Genomic DNA, 22,802 nt, shown 5'->3' on the forward strand with positions numbered 1-22,802 from the left:
CCCCACAATGAGCTCCTGGGTGGCTCTGGACACTCATTCCATGGTGACAAGAAGACTGCCAGAGCTCCAGCCTCATAGCTCCCTGGGGAGGAAAGGGCAGGTGTGTTTTCTGGTAGCTCATTCAGGTGTCCAACTCGGTCGCCACCCTGACTGGACTGAGGTGAGAAGTCCCATTTGGGAAGGAGCACACGGTGGCCAGCACTCTGCTGCACCTACTCGATCTTGCTGAACAGGACAGGAACAGCAGGTTCTCCTGCTCTGGCAGTGGAACAGCTCCCTGCTCAGCCTGAGGGCAGCCACCAGTTCTGCTCAGAGCAACTCGCTCTCGTTCATTGTCCTACAGCATCGACGAGGAGCCGTGTTGGGAGCTGGACTTCTCTAGCAGCCCATTTTCTGATGGCACAGTTTTGGGGACCTAGAGATGACTTCTGGAGTTGAGGAATTACAAGTTCATCTGTTTGACAAATCAGGAGTTTCTCTGGCAATACAATTCCATTTGAAAACTGAGCAGGCTTTAATTCTGTTTTCGTTGGCCGAACACCGTAGGCTAGAAACCAGAACCACAGATTTGGCTGAACTGTGGCCTTTGGATGGAGACAGAACTTGGCTGGGGAATTTTGGCCCCTCAGCACAGAGCTGCTCATGCTCAGCCCATCTCCCTACCATTCCGAGTAGCGTTAACCCCTGGGTCTCTGCTTCAGTGCGGAAAAAAACAATGGCTTGAATAGAAACCCTCCTGAGTCGGGGAAGCACTATTTATTTGCTTCTCAGGAGCCCTGGACTGTCTGACGGCTGTATTGGTGCACTGAGGCCATCATTCTGTGTGTCTGGCCGAGGGAATGCCTGGAAGTATTTGGGAGGCGCTTGAGGAAGATCAGCTTCTCACAGATGCTCATCTCAGTAGAGCGAAGTTCCCTATACTCCTTGCACCAGCTTTAGTTTGGGGGAGATAATTTGGCTTTCCCACCTTTGCAAGACTCCAGGTCACCAGAGTCTCAGCAGTTGCAGCCACAGACAAAGGTTTTCTGTTAGCCAAGTTGTATTTTCATCTGACTCCACTTTCAGCAGATCAGTGACAGCCCAAGCTTGTCTCTTTCTTCTAAGACCTTACAGAAAGCTAAAGGAAGTAGACAGTTTACTCCAGAATCTGAAACATTCCCTCAAGTCCCCTAATAATGCAGCCCTGATAGACGTATGATCTAGTTTCAAGCTACAACAGGCATCCATTTTATTGTCACATGACAAAGATGTGCCCAGCTGCCATCCAACCCCAGTTCAGCCAATCTACATTTTGGGGTCATTCACAGGTAAATTTCCATAGTGGTCAGGACTCTGTTCCCTCTTTTGGGGTGAGGGGTGCCAAGTAACAGAAAACAGATAAACTAGTTTAAGGGAAAAAAAGGAGTTGGAGGACCTACTGGCACACCTCCGTTATAAGTCTCAGGTTAGATTTTAGATTTGACTTCAGGAATGCCTGGAGTGGGGTCTCAAATAATGTCATTGTGACTCAGTTTCTCTGTATTTAAGCTCTTCCAGTTTTTTGTCTACCTTCTCAGGTTTTACTTGCTAAACACTGCTAACCTAGATTCTCCCTGCTGCAACAGCAGGCAAAGTGAGTGTTTGTCAGTAGCTCCCAAAGTCCTGAGATGCATTCTGGTTGGACCAGCTTCGGCCATGTCCTGGTTCTTGGAGTAATCACTGCACCTGGGCAGCTGTCTGAGAGGGGCCTCAGTGCTTGGTTGGCCTGGGTCGAGGATTGCATCCTTGGAGCTGGGGTGGAGCCCTACCAAGATATGGTATTAAAAGTGGGGGCAGGGTATGTTTATTGAAAATTTGTTCTTGATGTCAAAACAAGGAGGAAAAGATTGTAGGGAGGCCAGCGAGAGTCTATTGCAATTATCTGTAGTGTGCCAGGTGCTGAACTAGGCCCTGGAGTTAACATTTTTAAAAAGAAGGAAGATATATGTTGAGTCTCAGTGAGTTTCTAGGTGCTGGAATGTTTTGAAAGAGTCTATAAATAAAGTAGTTAATTCCATCATTGGATAATTCAATGAGATGACTTTTAAGGAGCTTTCCTACCTGAGATTTTATGATTTATGCTTCTTAGAAAACAAAATGGAAAAGGTGATTTATCAGGTTAGGTAATTATTTTATCATTTTAAATTATTTACCATTTTAAAATTTTTAATATTGTGACAGCATTATGTAGAATTCTGAAAACTCAATTCAGTGCTTTCTTTCCTCACGAGTTTCCTAAAACAATATCTGAATATAGAAGAATTAAATATTGATGAAGAGTGCCTTATTTTTTGTGTGTATAGTATTCTTACGAAAGATATAATAGTAGACAAATGCTGAATTTTCGTTTTTGCCCATGCCACTGTGAAATTGTAATGCATACCTGGGTTAAACATTGAGGCTTGCATTTGTTCATTGGAGCTTCTTTGCCCTAATCCAGATAAACAGTGATGAAACTTTCCTTTACTTGACTTTCATTTGAACTGGGGCTAATATATGCCCTGCAGAAAGTCTCAGTAATAGTTAAAAACATATTTATCTCCCCCACCTTATGAAACATTGTTATCGTTCCATTTTGGTTTTCTTCAGAAGCCTTTAATCTCAGCAAGAAGACACTCCAGCTGAGTTTTCTTATGGCTTACTGCAGGAACATGGAAATCCACAGGAAATTTGGATGACTATTATTCCAATATTATAAAGGCTTAAAAGTTTTGTAATGTGTATTAAAATTAAAGGGAATTCTTGAGATCAGAACATTTAAAACTATATAAATAAATGCAAATCTATGAGAAATTACCTTGCCTTTTATCAACAACTATTACAAAATCGAAAAGAAAGTGTAATAAAACCCAAGTGTAAGTTTCTTGGTGAAGACTGCTATTGGGGAGGGTGGTTTGATTACTCAATTCATGGCATGTAATGAACTCTCTTTCACCTCTGTGTGCCAAGAGACATATTAGGTATAAAGAAGATTTAATGAGAGGAAAGTCCATTCTCTTTCTTTGGGGGAAATAGGCAGGTACTCGAATGGTGGGGAAATTGTTAGGTCTCAGGGTAGTTGTCCCTCTAAAAGCACCCCATATTATTCTTTAACTTAGTAGATTAATGTTGAGTGAATTTTGATTCCTGTCATTGTATGGGTGTAGAATAATCTCACTTGAGATATTGGTCCCTTTTAATATGTGACATGGTCAGATTTGGATCAATTTGTGAAATTTGACATGGGTAAGTCAACTTATAATTAGCCTGCTTTATCATTCCAGAACTGAAGTTTGTTCATTTTCTTGTTTTTTCATTTGTTCCTTCATGCCCCACCTTATTCTACAAAGATTTGAGGCACCTTATAAAAACTCCATATATGTAACTCGTATATAACCAGCCTAGTTTTGGTCCAGTCCCAGCATTAAGTTACATTCAAAGAAATAAGTGTGACAGAGAAAACACTTTAAAATAATTCAAATATTTACTTCACTTCTCAGAAAACATCCAAGAGGGGTGCATTACATATAACAGAACTTTAAAAAAATCCTCTTTCCCCATCCCTGACCTTTTACGTGGCTGTCAGCTATTTTCCCAAACTCTCTCCTTGAAACCCACACAGAAGCTCTCCCCAAATCCACTCATCCACTGATGTCCTTACCTTTCCTCCTCTTTCCCACTTCTTTTTTAGGTACCTTTTCTTCTATTTCCTCTCTCACTATATGTCCTTTTCTACTTCTCTCCTCCTCCTAATTCGTTTCTCACATTTGTGTTAATAAGCCCAGAACCAGAGAAATGAAAAAAAGCTGAGACTCAAACCCAGAGTTTCCCTTAGGGGGCAGCACAAGGAATGAAGCTGAGACTATCCATGTGTTAATATCTTTCTCTTTGTTGCCCTTAAAAAATTATAAAATATGAATTAAAACTTGAAAGTCTAGGCCAGGGAATGAAATTGGACACTAAACGGCATGATTTTAGTTGTGTAGTTAACTCAGAACTGCTTCCATAGTCAGTGTTATAAAGAGCACATACTAGTTCCCCAGGTGACAAAGCCCTTCCTAGCCCTTGTAGCCTTCATGACCTGTATAAAAGGAGCACTAAAAAATGTAGTGTTCATGTCCTTAACAACATCCATAAATGCCGTTTCTTGCAGCAAAGGTACAAAGAGAGGACATGTTGCCAGTCTATGACTCAGTAAGGAGAGTCTGCCATGGGCCAACACAATATGGTGCAAGACTGCGGCTTTCTGATGACCTGAACTGACCCAAGAATAAAACTTTATGCTGTCTGGAGCAAAAAATGCAAACAATGACCTTAGGGACCAAGGTGGTGATGTAAATAAGTAATGATAAGTGGTAATTGCCAGCCTCAGGCATCGTATGCTGTAGGGAGGCAAGAGACTGGCGGCTGGAGAGCACGTGCCCTTGTGTAGGAGGAAGGCTGCTCTTGCTCTGCTTGCCATGACCAGTACTGTTATGTCTTCTCATTCTTCAAGTTGAGCCTGAAATCCAGATTTTCCTCTGAAATGTCCCCATTTTAAATGCTTATCCTTTAGTCATTTGTATTTTTAAAAAGTACTTGTAGGCCAAGCAGAACATGCCAGCAGGCTTTCAGTTATCCATCTCTGCTCCGAGGAAAGGGTAGACTGCATGTTTTTATGCTAGTCTATATCAGTCTCCCTTCCATCTTCTTTGCTGTGCTCAAGATTGGTTCCCTGGCAAAGTATAGCATGTGATATTTTCTGATTCTCCAACACCAATGGGATGTCCAAACATTCAATCCAATTCAGATACTAACTGCCCTGAGTTAGTGTCAGACTCCACAGGTCTAAGGGCTCAGTCCCTCAAGACTGCCCTCGCTTCAGGTGCCAGTTGTATGTCCCAGATTCCCAGTTAACCCATACTTCTGTCGGACTTAGTTTCAAATTTGGGAGCTCCCATGATCCCTCCTCAGGTCTGATAATTCACTAGAACAACTCACAGGACTCAGGAAAACACTTTGCTCAGGCTTACCAGTTTATTATAAAAGAACAGCCCAATGGAAGAGATGCTTAGGGCAAAGTATGGGGGTGAGGGTGTGTAGAGCTTCCATGCCCTTGCTGGGTGTGCCACCCTCCTAGTACCTCAATCTGTTCACCAACAGAAGCTCTCTGAACCCTGTCACTTAAGAGTTTTTATGGAGGTCTCATTGTATAGGCATGATTAAGTAAATCATTGACCATTGGTGATTGAACTCAATCTCCAGCCCCTCACATCTCCCTAGAGGTCTGGGAGTAGATCTGAAAGTTCCAAGCTTCTAATCAAGGCTTGGTGTTTCTGGTGACGGCCCCCTATTCTGAAGCTATCTAGGCCCACCCCACATACAACAGGAGTGATCTCATCAGTAATTAGAAGATAATCACTCAGGAGATTCCAAGTGTTTTAGGAGCTCTGTTCCAGGAACCTGGGAGGGACTAAGACCAAATATTTATTTTTTATTGTACCACAGATGTTGTTTTTGGTTGGTTAAGAGCGAATGAGTATTCTTGAGAGAAGACCACTGATGAGGCTTTTTGATAAGCCCAACCCAGACTGCCTGTGGCCGGATGGTCATTGCCCTGGAGAAGGGCTCTCAGAAATATGAAAGCAAGGACAGACTTTTTCTTCAAAAATCTATTTTTTGTTCACTCTTACACATGAATGAATTACCCTGGTGGTCTACACTAATTTTAGAAGGGAAAAATTTCAAAGTAGGTATTACTAGTCTCCCACCCCTGGAATCCTATTTTTGAGCAATGTCATTTCCCAAGGATATGGCCAGTATATGTCAATTGGAAAAAAACACCTCTCAGAAATTGAATGCACATATTGGGTGTAAACCAACTAAATTGAGAGTATCTGCCAAAATAATTTTTAAAATATTATACCTGATATTACATTACTCTTTCTGGAAGTATCTTTAAGGACAAGATGAGTTATGAGGCCACTTCTAGCTTATGACATTGAAATAACATTTTCATAAAACAGGAAGTATATATGTGTGTCTAAAATTGTTCAAAAGCAGCTAAAAATTATTAGAATATATTTTAAAAGTTGGAAGGAGGAAGAGAAGTTGAATTAGAGCCTGTTAGAATTTTACGCTGCTCAATTGTTTTCTGTTAGCAGGCCGTTTCTGCTGATCATAAATGTTATGTTTCCCTCAGTAGGCTTACAGGAGAGCACAAATTTATATACTAAACTGATTATTTTCAGGACTACAGTTTTTACCTTTACTTTCCTCCATGTTTCTACAGTTTAAGCAGTTAATAGGGAATTAAGTTAAAAACTGAGAACAAATTCCTAACATCATTGTATTTCTGCTTGAAAAATTTCAAGGTAGCTATGCTTTAATTAATTGCTTATTTTGCTGAAATTGCTTCAAGAAATTAAAATTTTTTCTGTTTCTCTGGAAGAATTGTGTCCCTGAAATATATTGCTGTTATACTGAAACATGTATGTCATTGAAATATATCCCAGTGCTGTTCTGGAAGAGTCGTTGGGGAGTTGGGGTGGTATGATTCATTTTGAGTAAAAAATATTTTCAAAAAATTAATTGACCAAAAAAAAGATTTCTGGACACACTAAGGAGCTCTAATAAAGGAAAAAAGTATTTAGAAGACTTCCTTAGCTTTGCAAGTGATCATATACAGTGGATAACTGGTTTCAGTGACTATCGAAGTGATCAGACATGAAAATGAGATTTAACTCCCTAGAAATCCTACCCGTTAAAATTTTCCTTCCGAGATCTCCACCTCCCAGAGGCTGTTTTAAAGTCACCCAACATAAAATGGAAGCTCATGTCTGTAATATTTCCATTGCATCTTGAGATTTCAGGATAGTCCTGAATAAACGTTTCAGTTTTTCTTTAGAAATACGTGCTTAGTGCCAGTCACTGCCAGCGGTGAAGTTTTTCAAGTAACATAGGTAATACGTGGCATTGACCTAATCCTGATTTGGCCAAGGGAAACTAAGACCCTATGATGATATAATGCTCAGTTTACAATTTATATAGCACAAACACAAATTTAGCCAGTGTGGTATTCTGAATAATTACCCCCAAAGATACCTAGGTCCTATTGCCTGGAATTGTGAATGTCACCTTATATGGCAAAAGAGACCCTGAAGATTGATTAAGTTAAGGATCTTAGATAGGGAGATATCCTGGATTATCTGCGTGGGCTTCTAAATGCAATCTCAGTGTCCATATAAAAAGGAGGCAGAAAGAGATTTGACTACAGAGAAGGCAGTTTGACGTTGAAGCCAGAAACTGGACACTATGCTGCTGGCCTGGAAGATGGAGGAGGAGACCACAAGGAGTGCAGCTCTGGAAAGCTGGAAAGACTTGGTGGGAGCCTCTGCCAAGGGTGCTGGCCTGCAGCTGACTTTGGACTTTTGACCTCCAGATGTGTAAGCGAATCAATGTGTGTTATTTTAAGCCACCAAGTTTGTGGTAATTGTTACAGCAGCCACAGGGGGCTAGTATAGCCAATTAGTTAAATTGTGTTAAGTTAAACCAACCACATGCACAAGACCACCGTAAAGCAGAAAGCAATAGAAAAACTTCCAAATACTTTGTCATTTCTTAACGTTTCTATTTCCGGGTTTTGATTAACTTCCGTGTTGCCATGTTTCACAGCTTATTCTTGATTGATAAGCAGTAAAATTCCTGATATTTAAATACCGTATTTACAGAACTTTACTGATGACGCTTAACCCGGTTCTCTGAGCACCTGGAGCAAATTCCTTTTTCTGGTTCCCTCCCTCAGGTGGTAGCTGAGGTGGGGATCCCCATTGTCGGTGACCTTCATTTCCATTGACTTCCCTAAGGCTGTGACACTGCATCTGACCTCTAGAAAAGGGAACCAGATTCCCACACCAGCAATCTATATATGCAACAAAAGCCTGTCTTGTGTCGTGAACACAAGGCAAAACATCCGTTTTGTGGCAGTGCCATTGTCATCCTAGTACTGGGGGGAGCACATAAGTTTCTCTGAAATGTCCCTTGTGAACCCACCCCAAGGCTCCTCTGAAAGGGTGACAATTTGCATCCATTCCTGGCACCTGCCCTTTGATTACCAGAGTTCTCTCAGGTCTGCTGACCCCAGAACTATTTTAATAGCACAAAGAAACCCTAAGAAAGGGAAATGTTTTTGGTTTGTTCCTGATTGGGATTCTATTTAGTGGTCATTATTAGAATGTTATTGTTTCTTGAAGCCAAAGGAAATTCCATTGTCTGTGTGTGTGTGTGTGTGTGTTTGTGTTTGTGTTCACCTGTGTGGATATATTGCTAGTTATTGAACTCAGAGCCAAAGGATCTCTTTTTCTAACTGTAGTTGGAACCACAGTATTTCCATTTTACCTGATGAATTTTGAGGGAGGACTCTCATTATCAAAATTAGACAAAAGTGAAAAAAAGAACACACATCTCAAAGGGTGGCACTAGAATCAGGGTCTTCTACAGATTTTTCCGGGGATAACGTCTAAACTTTTTGGTTTTATTTGATCATAGTTTCAAGAGAGAATTTTCATCATTACTTTTTTTTTTTAAATTATTTTTCTCCTTCTGGCCTGAAGTTTGATTTTATTTGGCATATATCACAATTGGGAATTTGCAGTGAAATCTGAAAACTGATCTTCCTTTTACGAACACACAAAGTGAAACGGAGTACCAGAAGTGATGTTCTTCTAAACATAATAAATAGCTTTGTGCTAGTAACTAAATTCATAGCAGAGTTAAATGAAATTAATGTTTATGCAGTGAGAAAAAGTGTACCCATAGTTATAATGATATCTAGGATTATATCTATCTAGATTAGACGTATCTAGAATTTAATCTTCTTATTGTGTTCTGCTGCTTCAACTGTTCCTTCCTTTTCTTGGACCCTGCGAAATCCCTAAGTAACGATGATGCTGTAGCACAACAGAGCAGTGACTTCTGGCCATTGACTCTTACTGTGAACCAGGGACAGGTTGTGTTTAATAGTAAAAGTAAATTTTCTGTATGCTATCTAGTTTAATCATCACCAAAAAATCACTGGAGGCCCTGTTTCTACTTCAGCGACTGGGAAGCTGAGGCTTAGACTTAGTAACTTGCCCAAGGACGCACAGCTCAGATGGACCAAATGGGGATTCAGACACAGATGTCTCTGACCCACGAGCCAAGCTCCTTGCTTGGCAGCACCCCATTTCCCTGAGTCTGGAAATGGCAAGAGTCAGGTTTAGGCAACCAGGAACCAGCCTGAACTCGGAAGGTCAGAACAGGACAATGACAAGGTTGCAGTGAAACCGCCAAGAACAAGAACCAAGAGAGGGTCCCCTGAGGGCGACAGGCCAGCTCGGCATGGTGGAGAAGGGAGAGGTACCATGATGCAGGAATTCACTGAGATAGGGGATGCAGGAGGGAGAAGAAACCGCTGGGCCAGATTTAGCAAAATATTGCCATAGGTGCAAGTATTTAATTTTTATAATTTTTTTAGCCTTATAGTTACAAAAGTAGTATATGCTTGGGGCCGGCCGTGTGGCGCAGCAGTTAAGTGTGCACATTACACTTCTTGGTGGCCTGGGGTTCACTGGTTCAGATCCTGGGTGCGGACATGGCACTGCTTGGCAAAAACCATGCTGTGGTAGGCATCCCACATATAAGGTAGAGGAAGATGGGGATGGATGTTAGCTCAGGGCCAGTCTTCCTCAGCAAAAAGAACAGTTAGCTCAGGGCTGACCTTCCTCAAAAAAAAGAAAAAAAAAAAAGTAGTAAATGCTTGCTGTACAAAAAGTTCAACACCTAATTATATAAACGTAAAGTCAAAGTTGGCCCTCTTCTCTCGCCTTCCCTGTTGACCAATTGTTTTCCCATACCTATATGTCTAAACCTATGTACATATATATCTAAAGAGAATAGTTGTTAGCTTGGAAGGGTTTTGCTTTATTTTTTGTTTTATTCCACAAAAATAGGGTCATATTATACTGTTCTATAACTTTTTTAGTGAAATAATATTACATCTGCAGCTTTTATATTAGTGCTCTTTATCTACAGAGGGAATTTGAGCAGAAATATTTGTATTAAAACTGGGGGTGGGTGAGGGGCTGGCCCCGTGGCCGAGTGGTTAAGTTCGTGCACTCCACTGCAGGTGGCCCAGTGTTTCGTTGGTTTGAATCCTGGGTGCGGACATGGCACTGCTCATCAAACCACGCTGAGGCAGCGTCCCACATGCCACAACTAGAAGGACCCATAACGAAGAATATACAACTATGTACCGGGGGGCTTTGGGAAGAAAAAGGAAAAAAATAAAATCTTTTTTTAAAAAAAAAAAACTGGGGGTGGGTGAAATGGATGAAAGTAGTCAAAAGATACAGACTTCCAGTTACAAAATAAATAAGTTCTGGGGATGTACTGTACAGCCTGGGGACTATAGTTAATAATACTGTGTTGCATATTTGAAAATTATTAAGAGAGTAGATCTTAGAAGTTCTCATCACAAAAACAAATTTTGTAACTGCATGGAGTTGGATATTAAGTAGACAGCGTGGGGATCATTTCACAATATACGCAAACATTTAATCATTACGTTGTATGCCTGAAGCTAATGTAGTATGTCAGTATATCTCAAAAAAAAAAAAAAAATTCCACAGGGCTGTCACATGTGGTTTTGGAGGTCAGGAGTTGGACCTGACCTGCTTGAATATCTCCAGTGACGAGGAGTTCACTACTTCATGAGCAGCCAGTTGCATTATTGGATTGCTGTGTGAGAAAGTTATATTAAACTAACGTTTATTATTCCATGACTGCCTCTCATTCGGTAATCTGTTCTCTGAAATTCCATAGACCAGATCTTATCCTCTCTTCACCTGTAACTGGATAATGTGAGACACCAAGGGGTGTGCTTAAGGAAATTAAGAAACAAGGAAACAAACAAAGGAAGATTATAGTGTCCTCATGGCTGGTCAGTTTTGACATTTTCTACTTTTCTTCATGGAACTATTAGCTCCAAATTGTAGAGCAGTGCTTTTCTTTTCTTTTTTTTTCTTTTTTTTTTTTGTTTACATCTTTTGTATAAGAATGATGTTTCTGGGGGCTGGCCCCGTGGCCGAGTGGTTAAGTTCGCGCGCTCCGCTGCAGGCGGCCCAGTGTTTCGTTGGTTCGAATCCTGGGCGCGGACATGGCACTGCTCATCAAACCACGCTGAGGCAGCGTCCCACATGCCACAACTAGAAGAATCCACAACGAAGAATACACAACTATGTACCGGGGGGCGTTGGGGAGAAAAAGGAAAAAATAAAATCTTTAAAAAAAAAAAAAAAAAAAAAAAAAGTGTTTCTGTCTTGGACTCTGGACTTTCCCAGGGCTGGATGCTCCGTGGTGGAAGGGAAATGTCCTCAGATATGAGGGAGCACAGGGAAGTGCAGGTTCTGGGAAGGGTTAGTTTGGATTTAAAAGTGGGTTTTTTTTGTTTTTTTTGTTTTAACCTCAAAACAGATTTAGCCCATTTCCTAATCTCAGCCAAGTGTAAACTGTGAGAGCCAGACAGGACCTTGGAAATCATGTCAGCCTCTTGCGTTTGTGTACCTTAGAAGTCCGGGAGAGTTTATCGTATTTCCAAAGAAGGTCACAGCTGATTACACAGGGAGCCAAGCCCAGAACCTAAACCTTTCCTTTCTGTGAGCGTGTTCTCCATGAAGCCCCTACACTGCCAGGCGGTTTTCCCCCAAATTGTTCATAAAATTTGCAAAGTCCAGTGGATTTTCTTTTAAAGTCAAGTTATATACATACGATGGAACCTTTTTAGGAGAAAACCTGGGAGGCCCTGTGGCCATTGGCTCAAACCCAGCTTTATGAATTCCTGCTCCACAGCTTAACTGTGCCCTGTGACCTTGGGGAATGGCCCTAATTTTCTCAGCGTTCCTTTTCTTATCTGTAACACGAGATAAGATCGCCTACCCTGTTGTGAGGACAGCATAATATTTGTGAAGTACATAGCATGTGCCTGGTTCATTAGTCAACTCGACAGTGGTTGCTGTTAGAAGAAAACTCTTTCAAACTTTTCATAATAGTCTTTTTCAAGAAGTAAAACTTGGGACCTGCCCAATAGTGTAGTGGTTAAGTTCATGTTCTCCACCTCGGCAGCCCAGGATTTGTGGGTTCAGATCCCAGGTGCAGACCTGCACACCGCTCATCAAACCATGCTGTGGCAGCATTCCACATACAAAATAGAGGCTGATTCGCACAGAGTTTCTCTCAGGGCCAATCTTCCTCACCAAAAAAAAAAAGGGGGAGGGCGGAATTCAGTCTTTTAAATTTGACACTATGTAAATGTTTGATCATTCTTATAGTAGAAAAGAGACTTCAAAGACACAACATTTTTTTTGACTAGCTATTAATACATGATATAAAATCCAAAAGGTACAAAAAAGAACACAAAGAAAAGTAATTTTTCTTACCCTCTCATTCCCCCTAGTTACTTTCTTTTGCTGCGAAATCACTTTACCAATTTTTTGTGTACCCTTGTAGACATATTCTATGCATCTACTCAGTAAGCTTTAAATATGAAATGATTTCTAGCTTCACCCTTCCCTCTAGTCTCTTGCTAATAGGCTTACTGTTGAGTGAGTGGCTCTAGGTCAGTGCTCTCCAGTACTTTCTGTGACGATAGAAGCGTTCTATATGTGTGTTGTCCAGTGAAATACCCACGAGCACGAGTCTATCGAGCTTTTGAAGTGTGGCTCTTGCAACTGAAGAACTGATTGCCATGCTAGATATTTATGTCTATGGCACTTTTTACAGAAACACGTAGACCTCAAATTATGGAATTAAGGAAAGAGTCATATTGAACCCCTAATATAATATTAAGTAAAGAAGTCTATAGTTTAATATATTTTTAATTATATGTGGCTAATATGTTTTCTTTTTAAGTCAAGTATCTAAATAGGATGAGAGTTTATTTTTCAGAACATGCTGCTCATCAGAGAAGGCTGTGAAATGGCATGTTTATAGGAGAGCAGATCTCAACCAAATCAGAACGTAGCCTCGTTTATCCAGTCACTCATTCAAGTAGGTATTGTGTACCTAAAGTGTACCATGCATGGGCCTGGGAGTACGGCATTTGACAAAACCTGGAGAAATCCCTGCCCTCATGAGGCTTTCCCTCTAGTGCTAGTGAAAGAAAGCCTCTGCTCATCATTTGGTCCCTTTTGTGTTGCGTTTCACTGGATGTCTGCAAGCAGCAGAGGAGAGGCCTCTGCGGAGACAAAGAAAGGAACTTGCTGGAGGCCCTGGCTCTGATTTCTCCCAGTCGCCTGTACTGACTTCCTTTAGTAAAGGAAAAAGCTTCAGAGGAAACAGTTTGCATTCAGCTACTAAAAATTGTTTCCTGAGCAGCATCACCTTCTTTCTTTCTTCAGTCTGCTAACCCTGGATTGGAAAGTAGGGAAAAAATGAGGTATACATGTGTCCTATAAGTGCACCAGTTTTAACGTAAAAAAAGCCAAGAGATTCCAAAATAAGCCTTTTAATATTCCTTTACAGGAAGGTACAAAGAAACTCTGAATCATCATAGTGAGCCACACGGCCTCGTTCTTCTGCCCTTAGGGAAGGTCTGAATAGTGTAATTGCCCCTGTTTTCTGACTTTCACATTATCTCCCCAGACAGTGACTGCTTCTTAGTGTTAGCATTGCATTTAGGTGTTATTCTTTTTACTTTTCTGCATTTTCAAAATCTTCTAGTATGAACATGTATTATTTTCATAATAAAACAAAGAATAATAAATTATATTGTGAAAAATGGTACCGACAGAGAGATGATGAAAGCCTGAAATGATTCAGTGGGAGCAGAGATCAAGAAGAGAAGGTGAAATTGAGAGGGAGAGATTTATGGAGAGAACTGACAAAGCTTGGTTACAATGTGAGAGGAGATTGAATAATAAACACTTGTTTTATGTAAATTTGAGCTATTTTAAAGAAAGACAAATGTAGCATCACAAACTGAAGGTTTTTTTTTTTTTACTTGTATTCATGGCAGTCAAATGTTAAATATTCCTCATTATTTCCAGTCACTTATCTGTTTAAGATGTTTTGCTAAGTACTTCCTTGGTCCACCATATAAATGTGTACATTTGGGGTCATCAAAAAACCTTAGCTGGGGCCGGCCAGTGGCTCAGCAGTTAACTTCACACGCCCAGCTTCAACGGCCAGGGCTTCGCCTGTTTGGATCCTGGGTGCGGACCTATGCATAGCTTATCAAGCCATGCTGTGGCAGGCATCCCACATATAAAATAGAGGAGGATGGGCACGGGTATTAGCTCAGGGCCAGTCTTCCTCAGCAAAAAGAGGGGGAGTGGCAGCAGATATTGGCTCAAGGCTAATCTTCCTCAAAAAAAAAAGAAACTTAGGTGAAATAAAGCAAGTTTATTTTCTTATATAACCTTTTGTTTTCAGTTTACCTTAATTTAATGATAACAAAACCCTATTGTGGGAATGTCTTTCAATGATAGATTCTGACTTGAAGAACAAAAGAGAAGGCCTTAAAGATGAAAGCCCTAAAAAGGAATGTTTGAAGAGTATTAACTATACCACATTCATCAGACTGGCAGTTATTCCCCCTGAGAAAAGATGTTAAAAATATATTTCCATGCTTTGAAGGAAAGACTTTACAGTGGGCTTCCAGAACTCACATCTGATTTTCAGCCACAAGATCAGAATGCTCCACTCATATTGATAACCTCCAGAAAAACAAATTCTCATGAATACTATAGTCAAAACAAAAGATGTAGCTGATGGTAAAATTCGTGGAGTATTAAAGTGTACCCCATTTTCTGTTAAACAAGTTTGGTGTTGCTATTTTCTAGCACTTTTTTCTGAAATAACAACTGTGTTTGGCTATATGTGTTGACAGTAATGGTCTGAGTAGCAAAGGGGGAAAATGAGTAAAACAATGTATCCTATTTTGTTCTTTCCACGTGTGAAAATCGGTCTAATGAGATGTCCCCAAACACTGCCGCCATTCATCAAAACATGTGCCCTAGATCTGAGTGAGTTTAATTATCATGGGGACCAGGAAATGAGGACATTTAAATCAACTTAAAGTGGAAAAATTCAAGTGATTAAGAAGCAACATATCTCAGGCTGCCCAGATCTAATTTTTGATGGCTCTTTTCTGTCCTCCTAGAAGGAATCATTTTTGGACATGGGCAGTAAGGTTCATCTCAAGCATGTTTTTGATAAGCTGATTTATCGGAACAAGATCTGCACATCCACAGCCAGCCTTTCGGACACAGAGGTGGACCTCCCTAAGCAAAGAGCTGACCCCATGTGATATCTAGGTTACTGCATATTAATTTCAGCCTCATACAGTAATCTGGATCAAGAGAGAAACTGTTTTATTAAGAGCATTATCTGATTCGACTTTGCACAGAGCCACCCACTCTTCTACCAGAAAAAAAACCATTTAAAATCTGAAGATAGAAAATAAACGTGTTTACTGAAGATAATTTCTTTCATGAGTCTCCAATTTGGTTTGGTTTGTGGTTTTATTTATTTTGTTGCTTTTTTAGCAAGTAAACATAAAATGATAGCTAAACTGTGAGATGGGGAGTGTATTCATCTGTGATTTTTTCCTGTTGTCCTTTTCCCTAGGCCGTATACTCATTTGTTAGCCAGTGAAAATCTAAGAACTTGGCTGCTCAGTGCTCAATGAATAACAGCCTAGTTGAAATATTTTGTTGGAATGTGGGATCTTTTTCTTAAAAGCTGAAGGTGTTATATATCTTACCATGCTTAGTTCTCATGTCATTATATGATTGTATTAGGGGATATTTTACTGTTTCTGCTTCTGTTTGTGTTAAATATGTTATATTATTATAATATATGTATTATGTTCTCTCCATCGATCCTGATAAAAGACCCTGTTAGATAGCTTAGCCTCAGTGAGGGACCTCTCCAGACTGTTAAATTGATTTGTCCAACGTCATAGAGCAAAGCAGCATGAAATTAAACCTTAGTCCCTGTATTATTTTACTGTTATATCATTTTTCTCCCCAAACATTCCCTATCCTTGTCCAACATCAAATTGTGTAGATGCTCAAGAGAGCAGAGGAAATAGACATGTGTAGGAGAGAGCTGCGTGTACCTAGCAGACTGCCCCATATTCTAGAGGCCAAGACCCTTCTTCTTTACATTCTGGGGAGGTAAAAACATTCTGGAGAAGGACTGGTAAGTACAGAGGGATACATCAGTTAATTAGAGTGATACATTAATTGCAAAATATTTTGAGTTACTGAATTTCAGTGAATTGTGATGAACTTTGTCCCTTACACATCTTTAACTGAGGAGTAAAGAATCGAACACATCAAATATGTTAACTATTAACTATCAGCTATATATAACTATCAGCTATTAGTAATCAAAATGATCACTATGTATTGTTATTATGGCATTTTCTATCTTAGGAAATGCAGCTCTTTCTTCAGGACAACTATCATATGTGTAAAGGAAAAGAATTACTTAGACCTGAACCAGTTCATACCTTGCCAAACCTTTAGACTCAGTGTGTGAGTCAATTAGAAAGGATGTATTTTCCACAAATGTGCTTGCTAATCAGTCCAAAGATACCATGGAAAACCAGAAACTCTCTCTCTCTCTTTTTTAAATGTAATACTCCAAACATGGCATTAGAGTAGGGTAGCTTTATATCTTGGTTAAAAATACTCCACATTTAATATCCTATAGAAGAATCCAGTTTCTCCTCAGGAGGCCTAGAGCATTTCCCAATAATTTTCTGTGACATAAGTATTGAGGATATAAAACCAAGGAAAGACTACAGGTCTCCACATAAGAATTTTTAAGTAATTAGAAAAGGAAAAAAAAAATAACAGAAAGGTGTAATTAACGATAATTTAAGGAAAATGTTTTCTGTATCAGTTAATTACTTTCTCAAAGCTCAACAGCATGAAACTCAGAATAATTCCTCCTAGCAAATCATTTCTCCAATGTTTTTCCTTTTTTTTCCTCATTCCTAGGTTGAAAAAGAAAAAACAAGCCAAACAAAATGTGGAGACAGCCTCAGCCATTGCTACAAGGACTCATACTGGAAAAGAAGATGCTACTACAGTCAGTTTAGAACAGGACAAGTGCAACATCGCTGTGGAAGAGGAATATATTACTGATGAGAAAAAAAAGAGAAAAAATAATCAGTTAAAGGAGATCAGGCGTACAGAACTCAAGAGATATTATAGTATTGGTGAGTATTGGTGGCAGTACTGCGGTATTTTCATTTTAAAAATCTTAGTAATTTTGAGAAGACTATAATTTGTAACCATAGTAACAGTTTATTAAGCAGCTACTGTGTGCCAATGGTCCTTGCTTTATGTACGCAACCTTGTGTAGAGGGATGGCAATGAAATAACATTGCTATGTCTTGTTTGACTTTGTGTTCCCAGCATCTAGTGCAGTTCCTAGTACAGAGTGTGTGCTAATAAATATTTATCAAATGACTGGTCACTTTCCCTCTATGAGAAATAGTTTTCTTAATGTATGTAGACATATCCATAAAAGTATTGATAGAAGTGCCTCTACATTTTGGCATCAGCTGGCAATAGAAAAGGGAGGAGACATGGCCTAGAAGTCTATCAGTTGAAAAAAAGACAAGGGGCTGGCCCATTGGTGTAGTGGTTAAGTTTGTGTGCTCTGCTTCAGTGGCCTGAGGTTCGTGGGTTCACATCCCAGGGGCGAACTTGTATGCCACTCATCAAGCCATGCTGTGGCAGCATCCCACATACAAAATAGAGGAAGATTTTGCAGATGTTACTCAGGGCCAAGCTTCCTCAAGCAAAAAGAGGAAGATTGGCAAAAGATGTTAGCTCAAGGCCAATCTTGCTTACCAGAAAAAAAAAAAGACAACTTGGGAGTTTTATTTGAGTGGAATCTTAAAATGAGTCCACAGTGTTATACAGTTTCTCAGAATAATCGTTACATCTGAAACTGCCTCAGCAAAAGTGGCATATCCAGCAGGCTGGAGGTGGTAATCCTGCTGTACTTGGATCACCCGTCTCACACCTACTGCTCCCACCGCATGCCAGCCTGGAATACGTTCAAAAGAGGATGCAAAGAAAGGGAACTGGGAGTCGAACCTTGATGTGGCATGCCCGTTACAGTGTACTCACGATTGTGAGGCTAGAAAGAAGACTGAGGGGGTCTCTGAGAATAAACTGCATTACAGTATGTGAAACATGGGCTGGTAGCAGAAGTTTGTTCCATTGGTCTTAATTAATGCTGAAGTTCCTGGGAGACAGATCTTGTCCCCCTGTTTAATATAACTTTTCTAACAGTGCTCATCAGAGAGAAAATGGGCTGCTGTCGGGCTGGTCCTAAGGGTGGCTTTGCTGACATTGCTGCAACACAGGCAGGTGAGGTGTCTGCCGTGGAAAGAGTGTGAATGGCAGCCGTCCAGAGGGCTGAGGCGGTTCGCTTCTGTATTACATGGCTTAGCTGATGCTGTGGACGCTGCATTAGGATAGCTTTTTAATGTGCCGCCCTCTGTTGTGTGTGTAACACTGAGTCTGAAACAATACCCTTCACTCACTTCTTGATCTAACTCTCACTTGACTTCACAAAATCAGCTCAGTCATCATTTCTTCCAGAAAGCTCTCCCTGCCCTGGCCATCACGTTAGACTTCCCTTCTGCCTTGTCATCATGGATTTATTTATCTGCTTCCCTATATACAGGCTGCCATGACTTGGACCCTGTATTATTAGCTTTGTGTCGTTTCTGCAGCATTACAGCTGGTCTTTAAATGTGCACTGAGTGGATGAATTAATCCATAGATGAAGGAGTACTCTGTTTTCATTTGCTTGAGTTTCATGAATATTCTGGAAGGATAGAAGGGACAGGGCAATAGGTGGGTCAGAATTATCCTGTGATTTTTATCTGGTAGCAATAAGTAAAGAGATGTCATCATAGCTCTTCATCCTCTCTCAAGAATGGCAGTGATGACAACCAGTTGGGAAGTTTGGGGCCTTTCCTCAGGAGAATCCAGTGCTTAGGGGAAACCGCTAGGTGGGCCACTGAAATCCAGGGTTCCTTGTTCTTTCTACCTCTGACGCTAGCTGACAAGCACTCATGTTGGCAGGTTTCCTTCATCTCCTAGGGCTGACCTGGTGTGTTCCCTAGACTCCTGTCGCAGGATGTCATTCTGTACCACTAGGTGGAGCGTTAGACCTCAAGTCATCCCAGTTCCAGTCAGTGCTGCGTTTGGTGGCTCTAGTCTGGGGAGCAGAGACGTTGAACTGGGAGGGTCTTTTCAACCACACTCAAGATTTTGACTTTATCCCACCCTGTCGTCAATGGGGAGGTGTTGGTGGAACTCCATTCACTCCACATTTTAAGATGGTAAATCTAAGGACAGGGGGTAGAAGTGAGTCTGAAGGCAGGTTCTGCTGGTCCAGACTGGGGCAGAGGAGAAAGAGCTCCGTGACGAGAGATTTTCTCGTGGAAACAGCAGTATTTGGTGAGCAATAAATGTGTGAGGGAGAAAAAGAGCAGAGTCCAGTACTGGCAAACTGGAAAAGTCAAGAAGGAAGATAATGAATTTGTGTCTGGAGATGTTTTCATGGTGCCAAGTGGATTTGTCTAGAAGGACCTAGATTTCAGGTGAAAGGCCTGGAAATTGCTACTTAAATGTGAGAGGTAAATCCATACATGTAAAAGAAGTAATCCAGGGAACACGGAGTCAAAACAAAAAGTTAATGGATGACAAATGATAATGAATTTATAGAAAAACAGACTAGAAAGATCTATAACAATATGTTGATCATTGTTTTCTTTGGATATAAAAATTGCAAGCTTGGTTTTCCTCATTTTTTTGCGTATTACACATTTTATAATTATTTTTAATATTAATCAGAAAATATAGAGAACTGAATATTAGAGCAGAGTAAAGCCAAGGGCTTTGCAAAAAGAACATTAGACAAATGTAGAGTTCTATAATCAGTATAAGAGAATTACTTTCTGTAGGCATCTATTTCCACATCTATAACATTACCAACCTAAGGAAGCATATTTTGAAAAAATAATGTTTTTACTTGTTAAATTATATTTATCTGTGCCTCATGTTAGCCTTGGGCAATAATTCGTTGCTCTCTCCTGACACAGAAGAACACAACACTTAAGATGCTGACAAAAGATATTATGGAAAGATTGAGTCATTAGAATTGCCTGTTCTAACAAAATGGTGTGATTCTAAAAATGTTTTGTTTTTGAAAGGGGAGTAGGAAAAAGGAAGTGGAGTAATTATGTAAGGCAGATGGCATCAGATAAGTCTAGATCCAGCCCTAGTATAGCGTGTGGCATACAGTAACCATCTCAAAAGAAGCTTCTAGAATAAGTGAACCCAAACTTTCTGTGCTTGAACTTGATATATAGGACTCCCTTTTCACTTATTTTATTTATTTATGTAAACTCCTAAGGAATTGTTTGATAAAAATACATCTTAAAATACTTTTTAAGATTAGCTATTAAATTTGACACATGTATGTTGGAATGTTTACATATGTATCAAAAGATGTTTGGTCCATATTAAAGTATCAAAATATATTACATGGCATGAATTAGATCACAAAATTCTTTTACATTAAAGAAATACGTTATTCCTTAAGTGCACATCTTTGCTTCTATGGAAGTGATGATAGGAATGGGAATTTTATAAATGTGGATAATATCTCAGCAGGGAAATTCTTCAACTGAAACACAGGTATGCAGGTGTAAGATTTAAAGGAGGTGGAGAAATTGTATACATATGGGAGCACGCGTAAAGTGAAATAAAATATACTATTTTTTTAGTATTTTTATATAAAAGATTAATACTAAGAATTCTGGATAATAGAATAGATATTTTAAGAGAATTGGGAAGGTATTTTAACAAACAGAAAACACTTGAGTATGGCCAGTTTTGTGATTATCGCAGTTAAAGATTTATTTAGAGAGAACCTCAGCAGTGTAAAGGATGAATTGAGCTTTGTGGTAATAAATCTGTAATATCTATATTAATCATTTTGAATCATAGTTTTCCTTCCTGAATACAAAGGAAACTTAAAAAGAATAAAACAATAAGTGAAATTCTCTACTTTTCCTTTGTTAAACTTTTTTGCATTTCACTCCAACATGAAAGTAACCAACTACTTGATTATGTCAACAAAAATAATCCATAACCAATCTATAAATGAAAATTTGGGAGAGTTTATTCTGAGCTAAAATGTGAGGACCATGGCCCAGGACCTTTCTTCCCTTAAGGAAGAAAGGGCACCAAATAAGTGAGGTATACAGAGTGGTTATATACCCCCAAAGAGGATGTTTCACATAGGATTGAGATGTCCCTTTTACAATAGTCACCAGACTGCTCTGTCACACAGCGATTGATGGACACAGCAGGGTGTCAGGTCTTTGTCTCAAGCTGGGTGGACACAGGTGAGCTGCGTGGTCAAAGGTGAGCACAGCAATCAGTTCCTAGCCTAAGGAAAGATGCTTATCCTTAAGGAAATGCCAATGTGGGGGGAAGTTGCACCTTTATCTTAAGACCATTTGTTCTTGCCATAGGAAATGTTTAAAGCAGATGTACAGTGCATGCTCAATGGCCATGTCAGGCCCTTTTGGAAAAACAAAGTCAGGCCGAATTAAGTTTACACCAAATGGCCTTCTTGTATACTCCAATATATCCTATTTCTTGCCGTTTCTGTTTGTCAATTATTTCCCACGATGGCAACCCTGACACTTTTCCTTACACAGATTACTTTTTCTTGAGGTTTTTAAAACCACATATGCGAAGATTTCCTATCTGTTGTTTGTCTGTGTTTCACATTGCAAGTTCAGAAAGTCAAAGTTATGTTATTTTGATAAATTAATTCCCAAACATAAAAGTAGGTCAAGCCACAAACATATAATAACACTGTTGTATTCAAAAGTGTGATCATTCTGGTACTGTGGAAGCTCAAAGAATCAGAGAATACAAGATTAAAATGGAATTTAATGATTTAAAAAACATAATGATAAGGTTGAAATTTCTCTCTGGGCTTAACTACTTGACTTAGTCATATATGTAATTACATTCAGAATGTTCGCTGGGTTTATGACTAAGTCAAATGTTACAGAACAACTGAAATAATCGGTTTCCTCAGATGTACAGTGAGATTAGTTCATTCATTCCACAAACACCTGAGGGCCTGCATGGTGCTGAGGCGGTATTAAGCTCTGAGGTAAAGTTCCGTGATAGACAACTGCCCTGCCCTTCTTGCATTCTAGACTTTCCTTCTGCGTGACTCATTTTAGTCAAGGACTGTAGTGTCTGTGATGTGCTTGAAGGAAGGAAAATAGCATTTGCGTGACGTTTTCCTTTCTGTCAAAAGAGGGTAAAACATGGAGTCATAGTGAGTACAGAACAAAGTTGAGTACAAACCATAATAGCGGGAATTCTTGTATTTATATTGGTTAGTGTTAATATTTGCTTTCGGTTTCTCATATAAAAACTCATTTCAGTTTACTTGGGTATTTTTTAGGAGAGTTTAGAACAGTCTTTAATTTCTAAAGAGACTGTCGGTGAACCAGTGGGCCCCTGGAGTACATTCTGCATGGGTGTTGCCTTGCAGGGCTGTGAAAGGTACACGCCAACGGGTGGCAAGGATTCCCTCTCCATCCTTGGGGTCTCCGTTATATCTGTGGTGTTTCTGCTTTCATCTCCACTACGCAGTTTATTTTTATAACCTTAAACACTTGTGGTTTAGCCTTGCACCGCATTAGGTTAGCCTCTTTG

At 39.8% G+C, this 22,802-nt stretch overlaps 1 protein-coding gene across 15 annotated transcripts in view; it reads left to right on the forward strand.

The window, feature by feature from the left end:
• The window catches only part of NCOA7 (nuclear receptor coactivator 7), a 147,062-nt gene that overhangs the window by 55,689 nt on the left and 68,571 nt on the right, over positions 1 to 22,802 (forward strand). For 10 of the 15 annotated variants that reach the window (XM_070557004.1, XM_070556998.1, XM_070556995.1 and 7 more), the window contains one exon: positions 17,022 to 17,242. In XM_070557004.1, coding sequence (XP_070413105.1) covers positions 17,022 to 17,242 — 221 coding nt within the window. Of the gene's footprint in view, positions 1 to 10,836; positions 10,955 to 12,957; positions 13,060 to 17,021; positions 17,243 to 22,802 lie in introns of all 15 variants that reach the window. The other 5 variants (XM_070557009.1, XM_070557005.1, XM_070557008.1 and 2 more) reach the window with 3 other exon arrangements.

This window comes from Equus przewalskii, chromosome 9 (genome assembly GCF_037783145.1).
Source record: "Equus przewalskii isolate Varuska chromosome 9, EquPr2, whole genome shotgun sequence".
NCBI lineage: Eukaryota > Metazoa > Chordata > Mammalia > Perissodactyla > Equidae > Equus > Equus przewalskii.